This window comes from Carassius carassius, chromosome 16, assembly GCF_963082965.1.
Source record: "Carassius carassius chromosome 16, fCarCar2.1, whole genome shotgun sequence".
Classification (NCBI taxonomy): domain Eukaryota; kingdom Metazoa; phylum Chordata; class Actinopteri; order Cypriniformes; family Cyprinidae; genus Carassius; species Carassius carassius.
The window spans coordinates 9,317,073-9,335,640 of record NC_081770.1 but is presented as its reverse complement, the minus strand read 5'-3'; the positions used below and the strand labels follow the sequence as shown (position 1 = coordinate 9,335,640).

Below are 18,568 nucleotides of genomic sequence, written 5' to 3'. Positions count from 1 at the left end.
ATCTCACTTCAGAAAATTTTAAATAAAGATGTGGATATAGAAATGTTTCACAGATTAATTAAGTATCTCAAAGATACAGAGGTAATAAATAGGATTTAAAGAATTACCACCTAGGTTAGTTACCTACTTATTTACCTTTTATTTTATTTTAATTTTTTGCCTAGTTAGTTTTCATTACCGTCAATGCTCCACACTCCATCCAGTAGGTGGCGGTAAATGCATCTAAAGCTGGTTTGCCAACCGCCATAAAACATCAAAGAAGAAGAAAGAAGAACGTGGACGAATGAATGAATGAAATCGAAATTAAATTCGTTTTTTTATATACATATCTTAATTTTACCTTGTAAAAAAGGAAAGAAAAGAAATGATGCTCCGCTCTATTTTGATCTCAGGGTTCATGTTTTTACTCGCACATGGTAAGACATTTTATGTTACAATCTGTTCTTGTCAGTTACAGTTTATACAAAGAGTTTTCCAGATTGTGCACGTGCTCAGCGTTATGGGCTCTACTACAGTGAGTAAATGAAGTGTATTAAAAACTATCATTACACAAATGTTGAAATCCATTAAATCGTTATATAAACTGATAAGTGTACATTAAATGTAATTTGAGTCGCTTTGAATAAAAACCTGTCAAATAAATAAATAAGCTATAAATTTAAATAAAACCAAGAGTTAATTTTTATCAATGTAGTAGACCTACTAAAAAGAAAATCTATATTTTGTAATTGGCACCATTTTTGTAAGTGTTTTCATGGAATAATTATTTATAATATTGGTAATGGGAAATATTTATTGTGAATTTTTGAAAACACTTGGCTGTATGGACGCACAAATATGTTTGGGGAAATCAGAGAATATGTGAAGTATGTCTGATGGGTGAATGTGAAGGCTAAATCAGTGATTAATTTATTCTGTTTGTTTCATGTTACTTTATGAATGCAGCTTTGTCTCTCCACACCCTTGAGATGTGTATTCTGTAGGCTAGAAAATCATTCCGGTGTTACCAGTATTGAAGCCTGTTTACACCAAGAGCGAAAAAGATAACTATCCTCTAAATACAGTGAACGATAAATGTCTGTTTATTCTTATTTCGCTCGCTGCAGTTTCCAAGTAATGAAAGCGATGTAGTCCTGGCTACTGATTACGTAGTAATGAAAAAAAGATGGGTACATGATATCCTTCAAATACAGAGGAGTTGTCCGTCCGTTAACATGGTTATCGTCTTTTAAAGATGTGATTCATACTTGCATATGAGTCAGTTTCAGTTTTTGTTGTTCTTGTGCATTTAAACGACTTTAACAGTAGATGTCCTCAGCATGTTTCGAGCACATCTAAACCCAACCTTATTGATGAAAAATGAAACAGTAATGTAAATATCTAAAATATCCATGCAACTATACACCCATTGTTAAAATGCGCTGGAAATATTCAAAAATTACTGATACACATACACTGAAGTCATTTTACCAAGTTCCATGACAAAAGCTAACAATGACAGTGCAGTGATGTGTGGCCAACAAGTGCATGCATACAGTAGTAAGCACACAACACACACACACACACACACACACACCCGGAGCAGTGGAAAGCCAATGCTGTGGTGCCTGGAGAGTCTCACCTCAGTGGTACTGAAGGAGGAAGAAAGCGCTGCTTATTCGATCCCCCCATGACAATCCCTGCCAGTCCTGAGATTAAAAAATAAAAATAAAAATTATAAAATAAGCAGCAGTATGCACTTGTTGTTGAAATAAATAAAAACATTATACAATATTGCCGGATTACAAACTAACAAACAATATTCAACATTTTTATCTACTGATATGTACTACATGTTCAAATAAAGTTTTGACCATTTTTTTTTAAATATAAAATTATAACATTTCAGCCTTTATTTTTTTGTTATAAAAAGGATGAGTCCTAATGAAAAAAAAGAAATATATATATATATATATATATATATATATATATATATATATATGTATGTATGTTCCATAAACGGGTCTACTTGAATGCAATGTGTATTTTAAAAATCTCAACACTTCTGATTACAAGCAACAAAAATTTGGTCAGATATTTGCATTGGTACCAGGAACATACTCTTGCTTGAAAATACACAGGCAGGTGTGCTGAAGCAGGCTGGAAATGAACTTTGCAGGATAGTTGGTCCCAATGAACAGGGTTGAAGACCTTTGGTATGTGCCATGCCTCCAAGACATCTTATCAGTTATTGTTAAAGGGTAACTAAACCCCTGGCCAGAGCCTGACTCCACCCACTGGCAATATCTGAAAAATGCTCAAAAGTGGGCAGAGCACAGTGGAGCTAGAGGGGATGAACCAAGGGCGGGGCTGAGCGAGTGCGACGTGAACCTGAGATCTGCAGTGACGGATTGATTGACAGCTGCTGTCAGAGACGCTAAAATGGAGAGCGACTGTAGTGATGCAAGTAGCTTTGCAACAGAGCGATCATTTGAAGTAGAGGCCTTTTCTCCCCCACCTTCACCTGAAGTGGAAGATGTAGAGGTGTCTGTGGACACAGGGCCAGGGCCTGAGCCATATCAATTCGATAGTGATGGGAAGTTCAGATCATTTTACCGACTCAGACTTTTGAGGCTCGTTCAGCAATATAAACAAATCTTTTTTCAAGACATTTCATTCATTTAGTTCATTTTAGCAAACTGTAATTAAAATGTTACGTGTTACTTCCCCAACACATCTAGTACTTATGCAAACGTTGATCACACTACAAACAATACAAAACTAAAATGCTATTAGAAACAGAAAAAAAAATTCATTCTTTACCTGGGTCTTCAGTCTGTGATTAGCTCACTTCATCTCTTGTCTGACAAGTGTTCGGGTTCAAGTCATTCCTTAATCACGTGACAGCCCCATACGCTAAACCATGCAGTCTGAGCCGGAAAGAGAATTGATTAGTTCATCTCATCAGTCTTTCGGGTCGAGTCGTTCCTTAATCACGTGACAGACTCATACGCTATTTTTGACATTTCTGTCACTGTGTTTTTGTTAGTTTCTTCAGGATCTGTGGTGTGTTATTATTTTATAAATAAAACCCTGTTATAAATAAAATATTGATGAATTTGTCTTTTTGACTGTCTATCAGTAAATAAACACTAGGCTATATAATAATATAATAATCCAAGCCTACAATACAAAGTATTTATAGCCTAGTTTGTTTATTTTTAGGCAAACTTGACATTTTGGTCTAATATAGGTACGAGAAGATTGCTCAAAAAGGACATAATGATATAAGTTAAAAGCAAATAATATTTTGAATCCTAAACAAGTAACACTGCAGTTCTATAGTCTAATCTGAAGGGTGAACTCAAAAGACATAAATCATACAATTTTTACAAAAAAAAAAAAAAAATCTCTTCTTCAAAGTGATTTCGCCATCATATGGACAACATTTAAAACATAACCAATAATTATAATAAAAAATTATAAGTACTATGCACCCATTTGTAAGGAAGGTTGTAAATTAACTAATTATGTTGTCACGTGACAAAATAACAAACAACCTGAAGACCCGAAAGATGAACTAATCAATTCTCTTTCTGGCTCAGACTACATCGGTTTAGCGTGGTCTGTCACGTGATTAAGGAACGAGTCAAAAACCCGATAGACCCGAACTATGAACTAATCAATTTTCTTTCCGGCTCAAGACTGCATTGACTGACAGGTGAATCACTACTACTAGAACAGAACCTATAGAATAATGCGCATGCGTGACTGAACGAATCACTCCCCGAGACGACTCGTTCTTCCTGAGTCCCATTAAAGATTAGTTCAAGATGAACAAATCGTTCAAGAACGACACATCACTACATTTCAAGCCACTGGCTTTTCAGCGCGAGCTGTGTGGAGAAGCCCATTTCCACCTGCATTGCATTGGAGAAGCAATCCCATGTAAAATGCAGTTTGCACACTCGAGCTCTAGGCGGGAACTTGCGGTCTTCCAGGCCAAGTGCAGGCAACCACTGACGCCTAATTTTAAAGTCTGCTGGTAAACTATGCAGTCCAGCAGTGCTGTTGCAACCAGCAACACACCTCCGTACCATCCTGACCACTTTAGTAAATACAGATAAATCTACGCCAACTTGAAGCTCTCTTAACTGATGCAATAATATGCTACTAACTAACTATTCTTCTAACAGTACTAATGTTACACTAACAACTATGTTAATTAACTACATAGGCTACACAAAATAAGCTAAATAACCATATAACTGGAGGGCTGTGACGGTGGCTGATTTTTACCACCGCGGTTGTCATGGACCAACAACCGCCGGTGGCGCGGTGTTTGAAGGAAAAAAAACAAAAAAAAACAAATATATATATGTATAAATATATTGGTGTCAAAATTTGCTCGTTAACGAAGGCGATCATTTTTTTCCAGTTTAACGTATTCAAATCATTTTACGTAGGGGCGGGGATGGCCACCCACTCACAACTGCTGCTTCTGTCACTTTTTCTCAAGACAATAGTGATGGGATTTATGGCTCTTTGAGGGGATCCGGATCTTCGCGATCCGTTCCTTTCAAAGAGCCGTTCAAAAGAATATTTAGTCAGTTTTAAGAAGCCAGCTTGGGGGCATCTCAGTTTATCCTGGAAATAATCACTGGGAGGAATGATGAGGTGAGATTTGTAGCCAAATAATTAAAACTCAGATATCACACACCAATATCTGAGTTTGAATTATTCTGAAATATTGATTATTACCTCGTTTGTCATGTGTGGACTATATTCCATAGGGTTGCACAAATCCCTCTGCTTAGACAGTGACATCACTATTTTGGATTTACCTTTAGTACAAAGTGTGTGTGTGTGTGTGTGTGTGTGTGTAAAGCTACGTTGACTTATGTTATTCATACAATACCTACTCAAATAAACATCAAAAACAAAGCCGGCTGCAATGAATTTCTGTGCAAAACAGCTTTTACTACAAACACTTTCACACAAGAACATTGTTATCACACAAGAACATTTTGATAGAAAACAAAAAATATTTAAAGTAGATAAAATTAGAATAAATAAAATGGAAATGTCTACATACTACATACTATTACTACTGTAAACTTTGCAAATAGGACATCAGCCCCTTCAAGTCAATGAACAATAACAAAGTGGGCTGCAATGAACATGCACAACTAATAACTAATATCATCACGCTATAAAGGGTTTGCCTGCGCTGGGTGCGCCCCTCCCCCTATAACTGTTCTGTCTCGCGGAGGAGCTCATTTGTGTGCATCTGTGTGAAACACGCACAGGAAAAAAGAACGACAGAAAGAACGGCTCCCCTCCAGCCGCGACTCGGCTCCCATGTTATGTTTATCCTTCGCGAACGTCACAACTCTACAAGACAAGAAGTAAATTTATTCAGTCACAGAATGACTAAACAGGAGACGTTTCAGACACGCGCTCCACTTCATCCACTTCATCAGGTTTATTATCAGGTGCAAGTTAAGCGAGCGTGGACGGTCCTGTATAAAGGTAAATCAGTAGCAAAACTCGAGAGGTTGAAGATCTGAATGTGAGAACTTGTCATATTAATATTTGTATTTGTAAGTTAAAATTTACACACACAGCTCTGATGTGAAAAGCTGAATCTTTCAATTTGCACACACAGACAATGATCAAAACACTCGTGTTTTGAATTGGAAGTTGTAGATTAATAGTCACAAATGTGTAGAATGACATTCACACAAAGAAAATGACATACACACATTTTTACGACATATTTACTTTTGCACTTTACTTCAGTTTCGCTGCACAACGTCAAGTCGCTACTTACAACCTCTCAGATCTGGAAGTACAAGTTCAAATCCTAGCGCTCTGACTTTTGCTACTCTTTTTGCGGTATTCTGTTGCAAAACTCACTTGTGTACTTGTATATGCAGATGTGAGAGAGCAGAGCTGGGGGCGGGGCTTTGGTGCGAATGAAGACATTTTATTGGTGGATGCCCGACCAATGAACAACGCCAATTGTTTTCACTGAATATCCTTAGCTTTGACAGGATTTTAAGACACTGCATTCATTTTGCCATTCAGGTATTATCTAGTAGACAAATAATGCAACATATTTTATATATATATATCCCACTGCATATTGCAGAGTAAACTCGCATGCTTTGATCTCACCGCCACGTGGTCACGTGGTTCATGGAGCTATCAATAGTACTAAACTATACATTTTGTTATTATGCTTGAAATGTACTAATTGGGACAGACAGCAGTTTCATTATATTTACAGCAATTTCTAGTAATTTGTAACACAAAAAGTGCATTGATTATGCATGGATAACTACGTTGACTAATGACTATGCCTTACAATAGCATTTTATACTGGAAAATGGAACAGCATTATGTTCTCATACTCCTCCTTGGCAGTTAAATGTGACTAAATAATTGTGTAACTTTTAACCAATAAAATAACTGTACTACATGTTAACTCAGTCCTGTTTAGTCAATTTGAAGAGATCATGGTACTAAATAATATGCGCAATAATTATGATCCATGAATGACCATTTGAAATATAACATTTTCTAATATGGTTATTATTTATACTACAATAACTGCAGTATTTAGGTTTAAATTCCTGTGCAAAAAGGCACGCTTTAAATTAGAGGCATTTGGTGGCCAGAAAGATAATATTCATATGCAATTCCATTGCTTAAACACTAGATGGCCTTGTTGATGTTTAATAAATACATGTATTTAGCTCTACTAGTTGCTCAAAACAGTATTTCTGGTCATAAGTGCTTATTTTTTAGGTTTTGCTGTTTAATGTACATTTAGACATTATTAAACACTCGATTTTTATTTAAAAAAATAATAATAATAATGTTGCATTTAAAAAGGTTCATTACTGACAAGCAAATTGGGAATTTAACCCAATGAAGAAGTTAAAATTATTTTTACAAAACATAAAAATAATAAAAACAGCATTATATTGCAACTCTGGTAGAGTGATATGCAGTGGGATACACATATAAAATATGTAGCATTATTTGTCTACTAGATAATACCTGAATGGCAAAATGAATGCAGTGTCTTAAAATCCTGTCAAAGCTAAGGAAATTCAGTGAAAACAATTGGCGTTGTTCATTGGTCGGGCATCCACCAATAAAATGTCTTCATTCGCACCAAAGCCCCGCCCCCAGCTCTGCTCTCTCACATCTGCATATACAAGTGCACAAGTGAGTTTTGCAACAGAATACCGCAAAAAGAGTAGCAAAAGTCAGAGCGCTAGGATTTGAACTTGTACTTCCAGATCTGAGAGGTTGTAAGTAGCGACTTGACGTTGTGCAGCGAAACTGAAGTGAAGTGCAAAAGTAAATATGTCGTAAACATGTGTGTATGTCATTTTCTTTGTGTGAATGTCATTCTACACATTTGTGACTATTAATCTACAACTTCCAATTCAAAACACGAGTGTTTTGATCATTGTCTGTGTGTGCAAATTGAAAGATTCAGCTTTTCACATCAGAGCTGTGAGTGTAAATTTTAACTTACAAATACAAATATTAATATGACAAGTTCTCACATTCAGATCTTCAACCTCTCGAGTTTAGCTACTGATTTACCTCCATAGTCCTGTGCTCAAAGGCGGCGCATAAACTATGTGCAAGCAGTGTCGTGGTCAGTTAATTCATGGAATTACCAAAAAAGGTGATTTAAAGCTGACTTAAACTGTGCATGCATGTAATATATTTTATATATATTATATACAGGATATATTTATATGTATGCACATCTAGAAATCAGCCCATCTCACTCATCTAACACATCCTATTTAACTCGTCAGTTAGTGTTTATTTGAGCACTTCTGTCAGTGAACGCCACCTGCAAAACACTAAAATAAATATCAAAGAAATAATTCAGTTAAACGAGAAAGTAGCCTAAATAAGAAAAGTTAAATACCCCCCAGTGGCGGCTGGTGAAAAATATTTTAGGTGGGGCTGTTTGAGCGGGGGGGGGGGGGTTTGGGTGCTCCTCCCCCAGAAAATTTTTTATTTCATAGTTGTGATTTCCTGCATTCTGGTGCATTTTAGGCCACCCATGTCCCTTGCTTATAACTCAAACCAGTCAATACCAATGGTCTAAAAAGACAATATTAATTGAACTGCCATGTAGAAATCAACAGTTACACAGGTAATGATAATGAACAAGTTGCAAGTTTATTATGCTCCGTGTCCAGATAGAAAAAATGCAAAGCATAACAATAAATTATAATAGGGAATACAACAATCTAGTTCTTTAATCAATCCCCAGCTGTAGACTACATATCCATTATCCAATTTGTTTACAGTGAACTTTTAAAGATAAGTCTGTGTTGATACTAGAGAAAGAGAGAAGGCTCTCAAAGAAAGGGTGGGACAACATCCTTGAAGAACACCAAGTATAAGAAGAAAGATGATTTTAACATTTTAACTAGTATGGAAACACAGTAATCCAGCCTAGAACTTCAAAACAAAAAAAGCAAAGTAAACATACTGTTACATTCCTATTGAGATCACTATTCTAATGGCAAATGTGTGTGAAATATGATGTGTGTGACTGTGAGTGAGAGAGAGACTGAATGAGTAAGAGAATGACAGCATAAAAATGAATACGCTATATTTACAATGTAATCCAAATAATTTCTAAAAAGTTTCTCTTATAGATAAAAGAGACACAGACATCAAAAATCAGCCTGTGAATCTCAACAATGGTGACAATTCTAAAGCATGTTGCAGTGCATTCTGTGCCCAGAATGCACTGCAACATGCTTTATAACATCGTAAAATGGATTACATTGTGAAAGTTACAAATATTATGCCGTACAAGGCCAATACTGCTATAATTGCTAAAGTTAAACTAACTCAGAAATTGGACTCTCTTATTTGTACAGGAACTTTGCTCGTCTATCTTTCGGAGTGGCAAATCTCTCAATGACCCTTGTGTTGAAATCTGGAATGTCCCGTGTGAGTTTTCTCTATAGAGAGCATAGCCAGAGCGTTGAGGCGATCTTGTGCCATCGTGTTCCTAAGGAAAGTTTTTATCCTCTTTAAAGTAGAGAAGCACCTCTCCGATTCTGCTGTTGTCATTGGTGTGGTGATGAGAATCTTGAGAAGACTTACAGTTTCAGTGAATGTGTCTTGAAGGTTATTTTCCATTACAACCTGAAAGAGAGCCAGTGCACCACTGCAACCCTGGAAGTCCTCATTTTCATAGATCAGGGACAGTTCTGTTTTAAGTCTGGCTTTGTCCAACATGGGATAGGCATCCACCGTGGTTCCTAGTGCTGAATCCGGGAACTTTCTGCTGTGTTGTGGAAACAAGTCTCCTTGCAACAGAGTGGCACTGATGAGATGATTGGTGAAAGAAAACCTCTCCTTGGCATGGCTCATAATGGTATCACATACCTATGCAACGATACATAATTGTAGAAAAGTAAGCACAAAACATTAAGTTTTCACATTTCTCAGTTCAACAATACAATAAAATCAGCATATTCACAGCAGTTACAATTTTGTTATGAACAAGTAAGTTTTATTAATTATAATTATAATACACACACTAGCTGTCATTCTCTTATCCACTCAGTCTCTCTCTCTCTCTCTCTCTCTCTCTCTCTCTCTCTCTAAGCTTTATTGGCTGTCTGTGTCACTCTCACACATACACACCATATACACAATAATTAATAAAAGCACAAATGTGAAAAAAATCATAATTTCTGCATTCTCCAGTAGATAGAGATGTCTAATAATGACAATTCAAAATACAAAAAATGTGCAAACGAACATGAATACATATAGGCTAATAGAATACAGAAATAGAATTTCTGTTACTGCTTACATCTATTGCCAGATGCTGTTGTGTTTCTTCTCCCATTGCCCTCCGTTTCTTCAGGGGTGGTTCCTGTACAGGTCCCCTATACTCCTCATCCTCAACTAGAGAAGGAACGGAGTCCCTGATCCAAAATAAGTTTCACAAGTCACTGTCCACCCTGAAATTACTGTATTAGAAACCAACTTGCTGGAGATACAAAAATAATTTTAATAAAACTGTATTAAAATATGTGCTATTGTTGTGTTGGGCCTAGTCAATGTTATCTAGATTCATCACAAATAAATTCACTAGTCTAACATGTTGGCGAAATTGTGATATTTATGATAGATTCTATTGTACAGCCATGTGGATTTATGTTTTTATTGTTTAGGCTACATTAGCATGTTTTCAGCCAATATGCAAAATCATAGCCTACCTGATGGCCTGTATGCTGTGAGTGAACCTCTGGGTGATCCCTGCGATGAAGACAGAGTCTATGTTCCTCTTCTGCAGATGGTTAAACAGCATGTCTACATGTGGCATGATTTTGTGGAATAAAGCCAGGATGAAACAGAAAACCTCATCTTCCAACATTCTCATACAACCCCCGGCCTCTCTCTTCGATATGGCATCAAAGTCTCCTCTGTCTCGAATGGTTTGGAAGCACTTAACCAGTTCGTCATTGTGCTCGTAAACTGTGTTAACAGCTCGACTGTGGAAGTTCCATCGCGTTGTTGAAGCACCTGGAAGTCTGTGTGCCACCACTTCATCCAGCACTGCCGTTCGTTTGAATGACTTGGAAAAAAATGTCGAAAACCCCCCTACGTCTGAAAAAAACTGGCCGATCTTTGCGATGTGGGATGTTGCCTGCTGCATAATGAGGTTCAACTGATGCACAAAACAGTGAACGTAGTATGCACTCCCGTAGACGTCTTGCACATTACGCTGCACTCCACCAGTAGCACCCCTCATCACTGCGGCACCATCATAGGCCTGGGCAATTAATTTTCCCTCTTGTCCCGCTGGAAGGATGGTGCTCAGCCTTTCCAATAATGCAGTGGCAATCGTATCAGCGTTCGCATTTGGAAGCGCGATAAACTCAAAAAAGCGTTCTTGAATGTTGTTGTGGCCATCTATGTACCGTAGCACAAGCACAAGCTGACAATGAGTGCAGATGTCGGTTGTCTCGTCTGCCTGAATGGCAATGTAGTCCGACTGTTTCACCTCTTCCAGAATGCGGTCTCTGAGAACTGACAACATGCAGTCTAACAGTTCATTTTGCACGGTCTTCGAAGTGCCTTTAAAAACAGTGGCGTTCTCCAGGTGCACCTCCAACTCACGGTCGATTGAGGCCATGAGATCAATTAGACCCAGGAAAATGCCAGGGTTTTCTGATGCGTCACTCTCATCGTGACCACGCAAACCAAGTTCAAAGACACCACAAAATTTCACGCCATCAATGATCTTTGACAAAATATGCCGATTCCTGTCCACCTCCTCGTTGTGCCTTCTTATGGCAATGCGGTGTCCCTCATCTAGCTGTGTGGCTATGCTAATTCGGCCTAGCATGGCTAGCTTCACAGAGTTGTCCATATGCACTCTTGCCCGTTCATGTTTCTTAATGCGTTCTGACATATGTTTCAGGTCTGTTACCCCTGTCTGTGTCCACGAGCTATCACAAGCACTTGTTTTAAACAGTAAGCAAGGGAAGCAAAAGATTGCATTGGCGTAACCACAGCTAGTAAGCCAAAGCTTTCGATTGAACCAACCTCGGGAAAAGGATCTCTTGTAGGTTTTCTCCTTTTCTCGCGCCTGTTGGGTTATTTTCACTTCTGGCTTGTCTGGTCCGAGTTCTTTTACAATTAGTTTTTCCGCTAATGTTCTTCTTTCAAAGGGATACAGGTGTAGAGATTTAACTGAATTTGGGGCTAGCTCAACTCCCACGACTAAATTAATGCTACTCGACGTCATCGGCGCCTCCATACTGCACTCGCACTCCTCTGAGGTAAATATCCCATGCTGCAGCAGGTGCACTGCTCTAATCTGTACCACGGGCGATATTTTCAGAGCCCCCAAACCATAAAATTCGACGACGATGATTGGCAAAATATAAACTTTTTTGCATAGCAACAGGGGAACCATTGGCTTAAATTCCAGCACTGTAGGGCTGAGTGAACTGGAGCCCAGGGAAGACAGCCTATTGGCTACTACTACACCAACATGAAGCGAATACAAATATCATTCTGGAGAGTTCTAAACACATTCTAAAGTAAAACCATTAATAGCATGTCATTAACACATATTATTTTCAAAACGAGAGATTATTAAAAGCTTATTATTATTAAATAAAAAATTAAATAAAAATAAAAACTGACAGGGAGGTCGGCGCCCCAGCGCCCTCTATGGGCGAGCCGCTGCTGATACCCCCTATCTAACGGACGCGAGCGACGCAGCGCGACAAAATACTCATTATAATCAGTGATGCTACACTGGATGCAGCACAACATGATATGATAAATCCCCGTCCGGTCTGTGATGTAGGCTACTGACACAGAGTTCATATGTCCTGTATAGACACTAGACAGACTAAACCTGTCGCAACGCGGTTGTGTTGCGTCCGGTTACCTTTTCCGCCACCAAGCAAGCTCAATAACTTAGGCCGGCGACACACTGGATGCGTGGCGCAAGCGTCTCAGCCGCGTGGCATGTCCGTTTTTAATTCGGCTCCCATGTTAACAGGTTAGAGCTTGCAGACTGCCTGCGTGAGACGCGCGTCTCAGGAAAATGTGTGCATGCTAGAAATAGAACCGACTCCTATCTTTCACGGGACACGCGCGCGTGTTGAAGCATTTCCAGGCAAAATATAATAGGAAAATATGTTTATATGTCATTTTGTACACAAATACATATTAATTCATGACATTTTGATGTTTGAAAGTCTATAGGTTGACATAAATTCAGATATAAATGTAATTAAAAAAATAATTATCGATTTTCAAATATTGCACCTGTCAAACATAGTATATTTTGCCGTCAAAACTGTTGACGGTGTCCTTTATCAGTAGGCGTAGTTGTAGGTGTGTAAAAAAAAGTTGATATTGTTGTCATGAAGACAAGATCCAGGTCTGTTGGCGGCCTCCCTCTATGTCACCTACAGCAGCAGCAGCGCGTCGCGTCAGGCACGCTTCTGGTGAAAACGCCAGAAAACACAGAAAACGCCACGCTCCTGGGACGCAGCAGACATGCCACGCAGCCAGTGTGTCACCGGCCTAACTCTTCATCTGAACGTGCTCTCTTTGAAATAGGAATCGTTGCCATATTTCTTGTTACCATCGTTTATTCATCGCTGTCTCGTTTGGAGAAAGCCTCACCAAACCTGACCAGCCAGCGTTTGCGATCACGAGAACTTGTGCAAACGCCGATGGGTGACATGAATGCAGATGACTCCAGATCGCTGATGCGGTATTTGCTTTCCCAACAAGATCCATCGCCCAACACTAAATTAATTGTAACTGTATTTTCCTGTGCTCAAATCTGCATATCTAAAGGAATGTTTGAGGTAATTTGTTAATTACCATAGACATAGAATTTGCAACTATTACAGTTATTACACTTATATACAAAACTTTGTATTATGCTTGCTATAGAGTTTGTGACGTCGCGTGCACTACCGCCGGTGGCAGTAGACAACCGCAGTAGCAACCGACCACCGCGGTGACGCGGTTGTTGCGGCAACCGTCACAGCCCTAAGCTATGTTAAATAGATGCTATAATAGTCTATCCTGGTCATTTTCAATACTCGCAATTCCAACTCCTGACTCACAGTAATTTTAATTGAAGATGGTTTTATACTGCCAAGGGTGTGGTAACTCATACCAAGGGGCGTGGTGAGCTGGAAACTGCTTACGTCACCTGCCACCGCAACATCCAATAGGAAAAATCAACTGCAGTAGCCACCGTTCAACCTGAAGAGGGCTGCACTCAGACGTTTTTACACCATATATTGTAGAATTAAAACACTTTATACTCCAATTCAGAAAAGTTACTCGAATCAATGAACAGCACTAATAAAGCCCCATTCTTATAGATCAGTAACTAAAAAAAAGTTGGTTTAGGTTTAGTTACTCTTTAAGAAATATTTGTTTTAGTCGTTGAATGCAAAAGGTTTGACACATTTACCAGTTGAAGATTTATTCACCTTGGCATCCCTATTTCATTATAATTTCCTGTTGAATAATTATGTTTGGTTTATAATTTACTCATTTCTTCTCCAGGTGTTTTTAGTGTTGGCACTGAGGAACTGTCAGCATTTGTGATGGAGGGAGATTCAGTCACTCTACACACTAATGTTGAAACAAAACAACAAGAAGATATAAAATGGTATTTTGATGAAACTAGAATAGCTCAAATCACCGGAGATCACAGTTATAACTGTACAGATGTTCAGTGTAATGAAGACACTGAGAGATTCAGAGACAGACTGAAGCTGGATCATCAGACTGGATCTCTGACCATTAGAGACATCAACACCACTGACTCTGGACTTTATGAATTAAAAATCATCAGCATCAGAAGAAGCAGTGAAAAGACCTTCAGTGTTACTGTTTATGGTGAGTCATTTAATGCATTTAATGAATAAATCAATCTGTTTAAAAGCAGGTTTAAATAACATAATATTATCCTTTCTGTTTGAATAAGGAATTGATGTAAAATAAGTTTATAAAATGTGTGCAAAACAGAGATATATGTTGCTTTTCAAAGAGCATGATTAATAACTTTCAGATACAGAGATTGTTTTATGTTTTGGCAAAAAGATCTTTCAGTCAGCTGGTTTGTGTTTCAGGTGTTCCTGCTGCTGAACAAGAAGAAATGAAGATAAAGTCAGTGAAGGAGGGAGAATCTGTTACTTTAGATCCTGGTGTAATGAAAACCCCAAATTATGTGATGATGTGGTATTGTAATGACATTTGCATCGCTGAAATCAGTAAAGAACCCAGAATGATCTGTACAGATGTTCAGTGTAATAATGGCACTGAGAGATTCAGAAACAGACTGAAGCTGGATCATCAGACTGGATCTCTGACCATCACAAACACCACAAACACTGACTCTGGAGATTATACACTACAGATCATCAGCAGCAAAATCACCATCATGAGGAACTTCAGTGTTAATGTCACTGGTGAGTATTATTTAGTTTATTCCCCTTGAGCAATCTTAAAATAGTTCAACTTTTCTTTTTTTTAAACTCTTGAATTTTTCTTCATTGTTTCATTGCGTTTCAAAAAGTGAGCTTTGACTCCAGTATCAAGTAGGGTTGCAAAGGGGTGGAACATTTCTAGAAACAAAAAAAATAAAATAAATAATAATGAAAAATAAAATGCTGAAAAAATTCCACAATTTCGGTAATGTTTCTGAAATTAAACAGAAATATTTCATCTCTTCGCAACCCTAGTATTAAACTATTGTGTAGATCATAACCTTAAGGTCAAGTGACTAATTGTAAAAAAAAAATTCTGACAGCTCAATGATGTGATGCTATTTCAGGTGATGTTCTCCAAAAACACTCTCACTACTTATCAGTTAAAGTAATATCATGCAGCTGATGACTAAAGTAGAAAAGTGTAAAAATTTTGGATTATAATTTGCTCTCTAGTAATAATGACTTATTTACTCTTTCAGTTGCAGGTCTGTCTGCAGGTGAAAAAGCAGGAATTTGTGCTGCTGTCCTGCTGATTATAGCTGCATCTATTTGTGGGTTTTATTTTTACAAGCGTCGAGTAAATAAAAATGGTGAGTATTACATTAGTGATGGGAAGTCTGTTTTTTTTTCTCTGTGAACTGAATCTTTCAGACCGCTTGTTTCAAAAATTCAAAACTTTAAGTGCACACTTAAAGTACTTTGTAATCAATGTCCCCCTTGGTTGAAGTCATTGGTTCCCATACATTTGATTTATTATACTTTCTGCTGTTCATCATATATATATATATATATATATATATATATATATATATATATATATATATATATATATATATATATATATATATATATATATATATTAGTTCTGTCAAATTATTTATTGTGATTAATTGCATCCAAAATAAAGGTTTTGTTTACATAATGTGTTTGTACTGTGTATATTTATGTATAAAAATACACTTGCATGCATGTATATATTTAAGAAAAAATAAGTCATGTTTATACATTTAAAATATTTCTATATAATATAAATTATATTAATAAAATTATATACGTGGAAGTATTTTCAAAATATATACTATATGTATGTGTATTTATATAGACACATAATAAATATACACAGTATATATATTTTTATATATATATATATATATATATATATATATATATATATATATATATATATATATATATATATATATATATATATATACTCTTATTAACCAAAGTTGTGTGTTTAATTGAGTTTGTTATTGTTGTTCAAACAGACACCGGGACGCAGCACAATAATCAGGTAAGATATTGTGAGCACTGAATCAGTTTACCTGCAATAAATCAGAATTAATGTCTGCAAATTGGAAACATGTTTGAATGATTTATGTGGTTTGATTCAGAAATCATTACATTGAAACACCAATAATAACACACTCATCAGGACAGCACTGTTCATAATGTTTACTTCATAATAAATAATGGCGTGGATACATTTTAATTATTATGTAACTATATAATACCAAAAGTTGATTTAATAAGATCATTATGAGAATTATATTCAATATATTTTGTTTATTTTTTAAAGTGCAAGGGTACCAATACTGTTGGCCACAACTGTATCACTGCATGTCAGTGGAATGCAGTTTATCATAATCATTAAAATTTAGGAAAAGAACAACAAATGTGTGAACGGCAAACATAAAAAGAAATACACTTACACAGTTCCTAGTCTATTTTTGTGTAAGTGAATCATTAGTCCTGTTCTTGTCTTTCACCTTCTGTGAATCTGTTTTCTTACAGGCGAATGATGTTAATGATTTGTCTCCTGATCAGAATGACGTTCCACTGATGGATGTTGCTCATGAGAGGACCATTAATCACACTAATGCTCTAGTGACAAACACTACCAATGACGTCCTCTAATCACACTGAGATTGAGCCTGCGGCTGACAGTGAGATCTAACATCACTAATTATTTTGATACGTTCATGGGAAGTGAAGAGACGATAGAAAACAGATACATTTTCTTGTTTCCAATCTTCTCTTCATCATAAGATAATCTCTTGCTGCTCAGAGAATAGTGTCATCATACCAAGATCAAGTGAAATTTCACCTCAACTTTAGTTTCAACACCATGAGCTAATGATTTTTATATTACTTATTAAAGCATGTGGCCTAAATATTAAGTTATTTAAACTTAAAGGGTTAGTTCACCGAAAAATCCAAATTATGTCAAGAATATGCAGAGTGAATGTGGGAAACCACACCAGGGGAGTTTTCAGGAGTGATGATATTATTGCGCCGATGTCAAAGTACTTTGCCGATGAACAATTTGCTCTTTTATTCAGGAGACGTGATAGAGTGACCATATTGGTTGTTGCATTTTTCCCTATTAAAAACTATACAAATGACACATCTTGTTTATACGGAGCACCGCACATGACACGCAGGAAAAAATATAAGGCTAAATCATGTGCACGATTTACTAATTCGTTCCCTCGATTTGCTAAATGGTGTGCACGATTTAGCAAATCGAGTGAACACCATAGTAAATCGAGGGAACGCTATAGTAATCGTGTGCGCGTTTTAGTAAATTGAGGGAACGAATTAGTAAATCGTGTGCACAATTGATTAATTTTTTTCCTGCATGTCATGTGTGGGGCTCCGTATGTTTATTCTATAGTCATTGGTAATATCCACTCTGTGGGCTTAAATGGCAGGTGCATGCACAGATCTGATTCATATCAGATTTATTTTCACATATGAATGAGGCCTGAAACCAATATGAGAGTATCCGAATCTGTGTTCTTTTTTCCTGCTTACATGTTCGTGGGTCATATCCGATCTGTGCCACATTAGAGAAAAAAAAATCTGAATTGGACGACTTGAACAATGGAGTGTAAATGTATCCTAATAAGATGTATTTTGTTCGATCGGATCACAAGTTAGACGAGGGAAACATTCCTGTTCAAATCTGTCTCTTCTGTCCACTTTCGACCTTCAGTCCTGATTTCTTTTGAGAGGAGAGTCTGTGGGCCTTTTCTGAACCTTCGATCTAAATTCAGCGACACTCATCTCATTCAGTCCTGTTGAAGCATTCTGTTACGGCCTGCCACAATCTAATCTAGAACTCAGTACTTGTGCAATGTTTACTACCATGATGGCACACGCACTATTTGACATCAGTTTTTACATCTGCAAGACTTGAACAAATGAATATGTCACATTGTGTCAAAATACCCGTCTTGGCGAGTATCCGCATAAATAGTCTGATACGTCTTAAAGGAACGTAAACAGCAAGAAATCACCTGTATCATTATTATAGATCCACTCAGTCTTAGTGACAGCTGTGACATTAATGTGATTTAAACAACAAAAGACAGAGTGAAAGTCATTGTTAGACCTGACTGAAGAACTTCAAGCACTGGTTTAATTTTGTATATTTGTTCTATTGTATTTATTTGTGCCATTGGTTATGATTTGTTTATTTGTTTTTATTGTATTACTTGACCTCACTTGAGATGTGTTTGATATGATTT

At 37.0% G+C, this 18,568-nt stretch overlaps 1 protein-coding gene across 2 annotated transcripts in view; it reads left to right on the top strand.

Annotated features, from left to right (window-relative positions):
• Window positions 1-281: 281 nt before the first annotated feature.
• LOC132160281 (uncharacterized) overlaps window positions 282-18,568 on the top strand; it is a 159,623-nt gene continuing 141,336 nt past the window's right edge. The window contains exons 1-4 of one of the 2 annotated variants that reach the window (XM_059570029.1): window positions 282-416; window positions 14,107-14,442; window positions 14,676-15,014; window positions 15,515-15,701. In XM_059570029.1, the coding sequence (XP_059426012.1) occupies window positions 365-416; window positions 14,107-14,442; window positions 14,676-15,014; window positions 15,515-15,672 (885 nt within the window). In that variant the 5' untranslated portion in view covers window positions 282-364 and the 3' untranslated portion in view covers window positions 15,673-15,701. Of the gene's footprint in view, window positions 417-14,106; window positions 14,443-14,675; window positions 15,015-15,514; window positions 15,702-18,568 lie in introns of those variants that run through there. The other variant, XM_059570028.1, reaches the window with a different exon arrangement.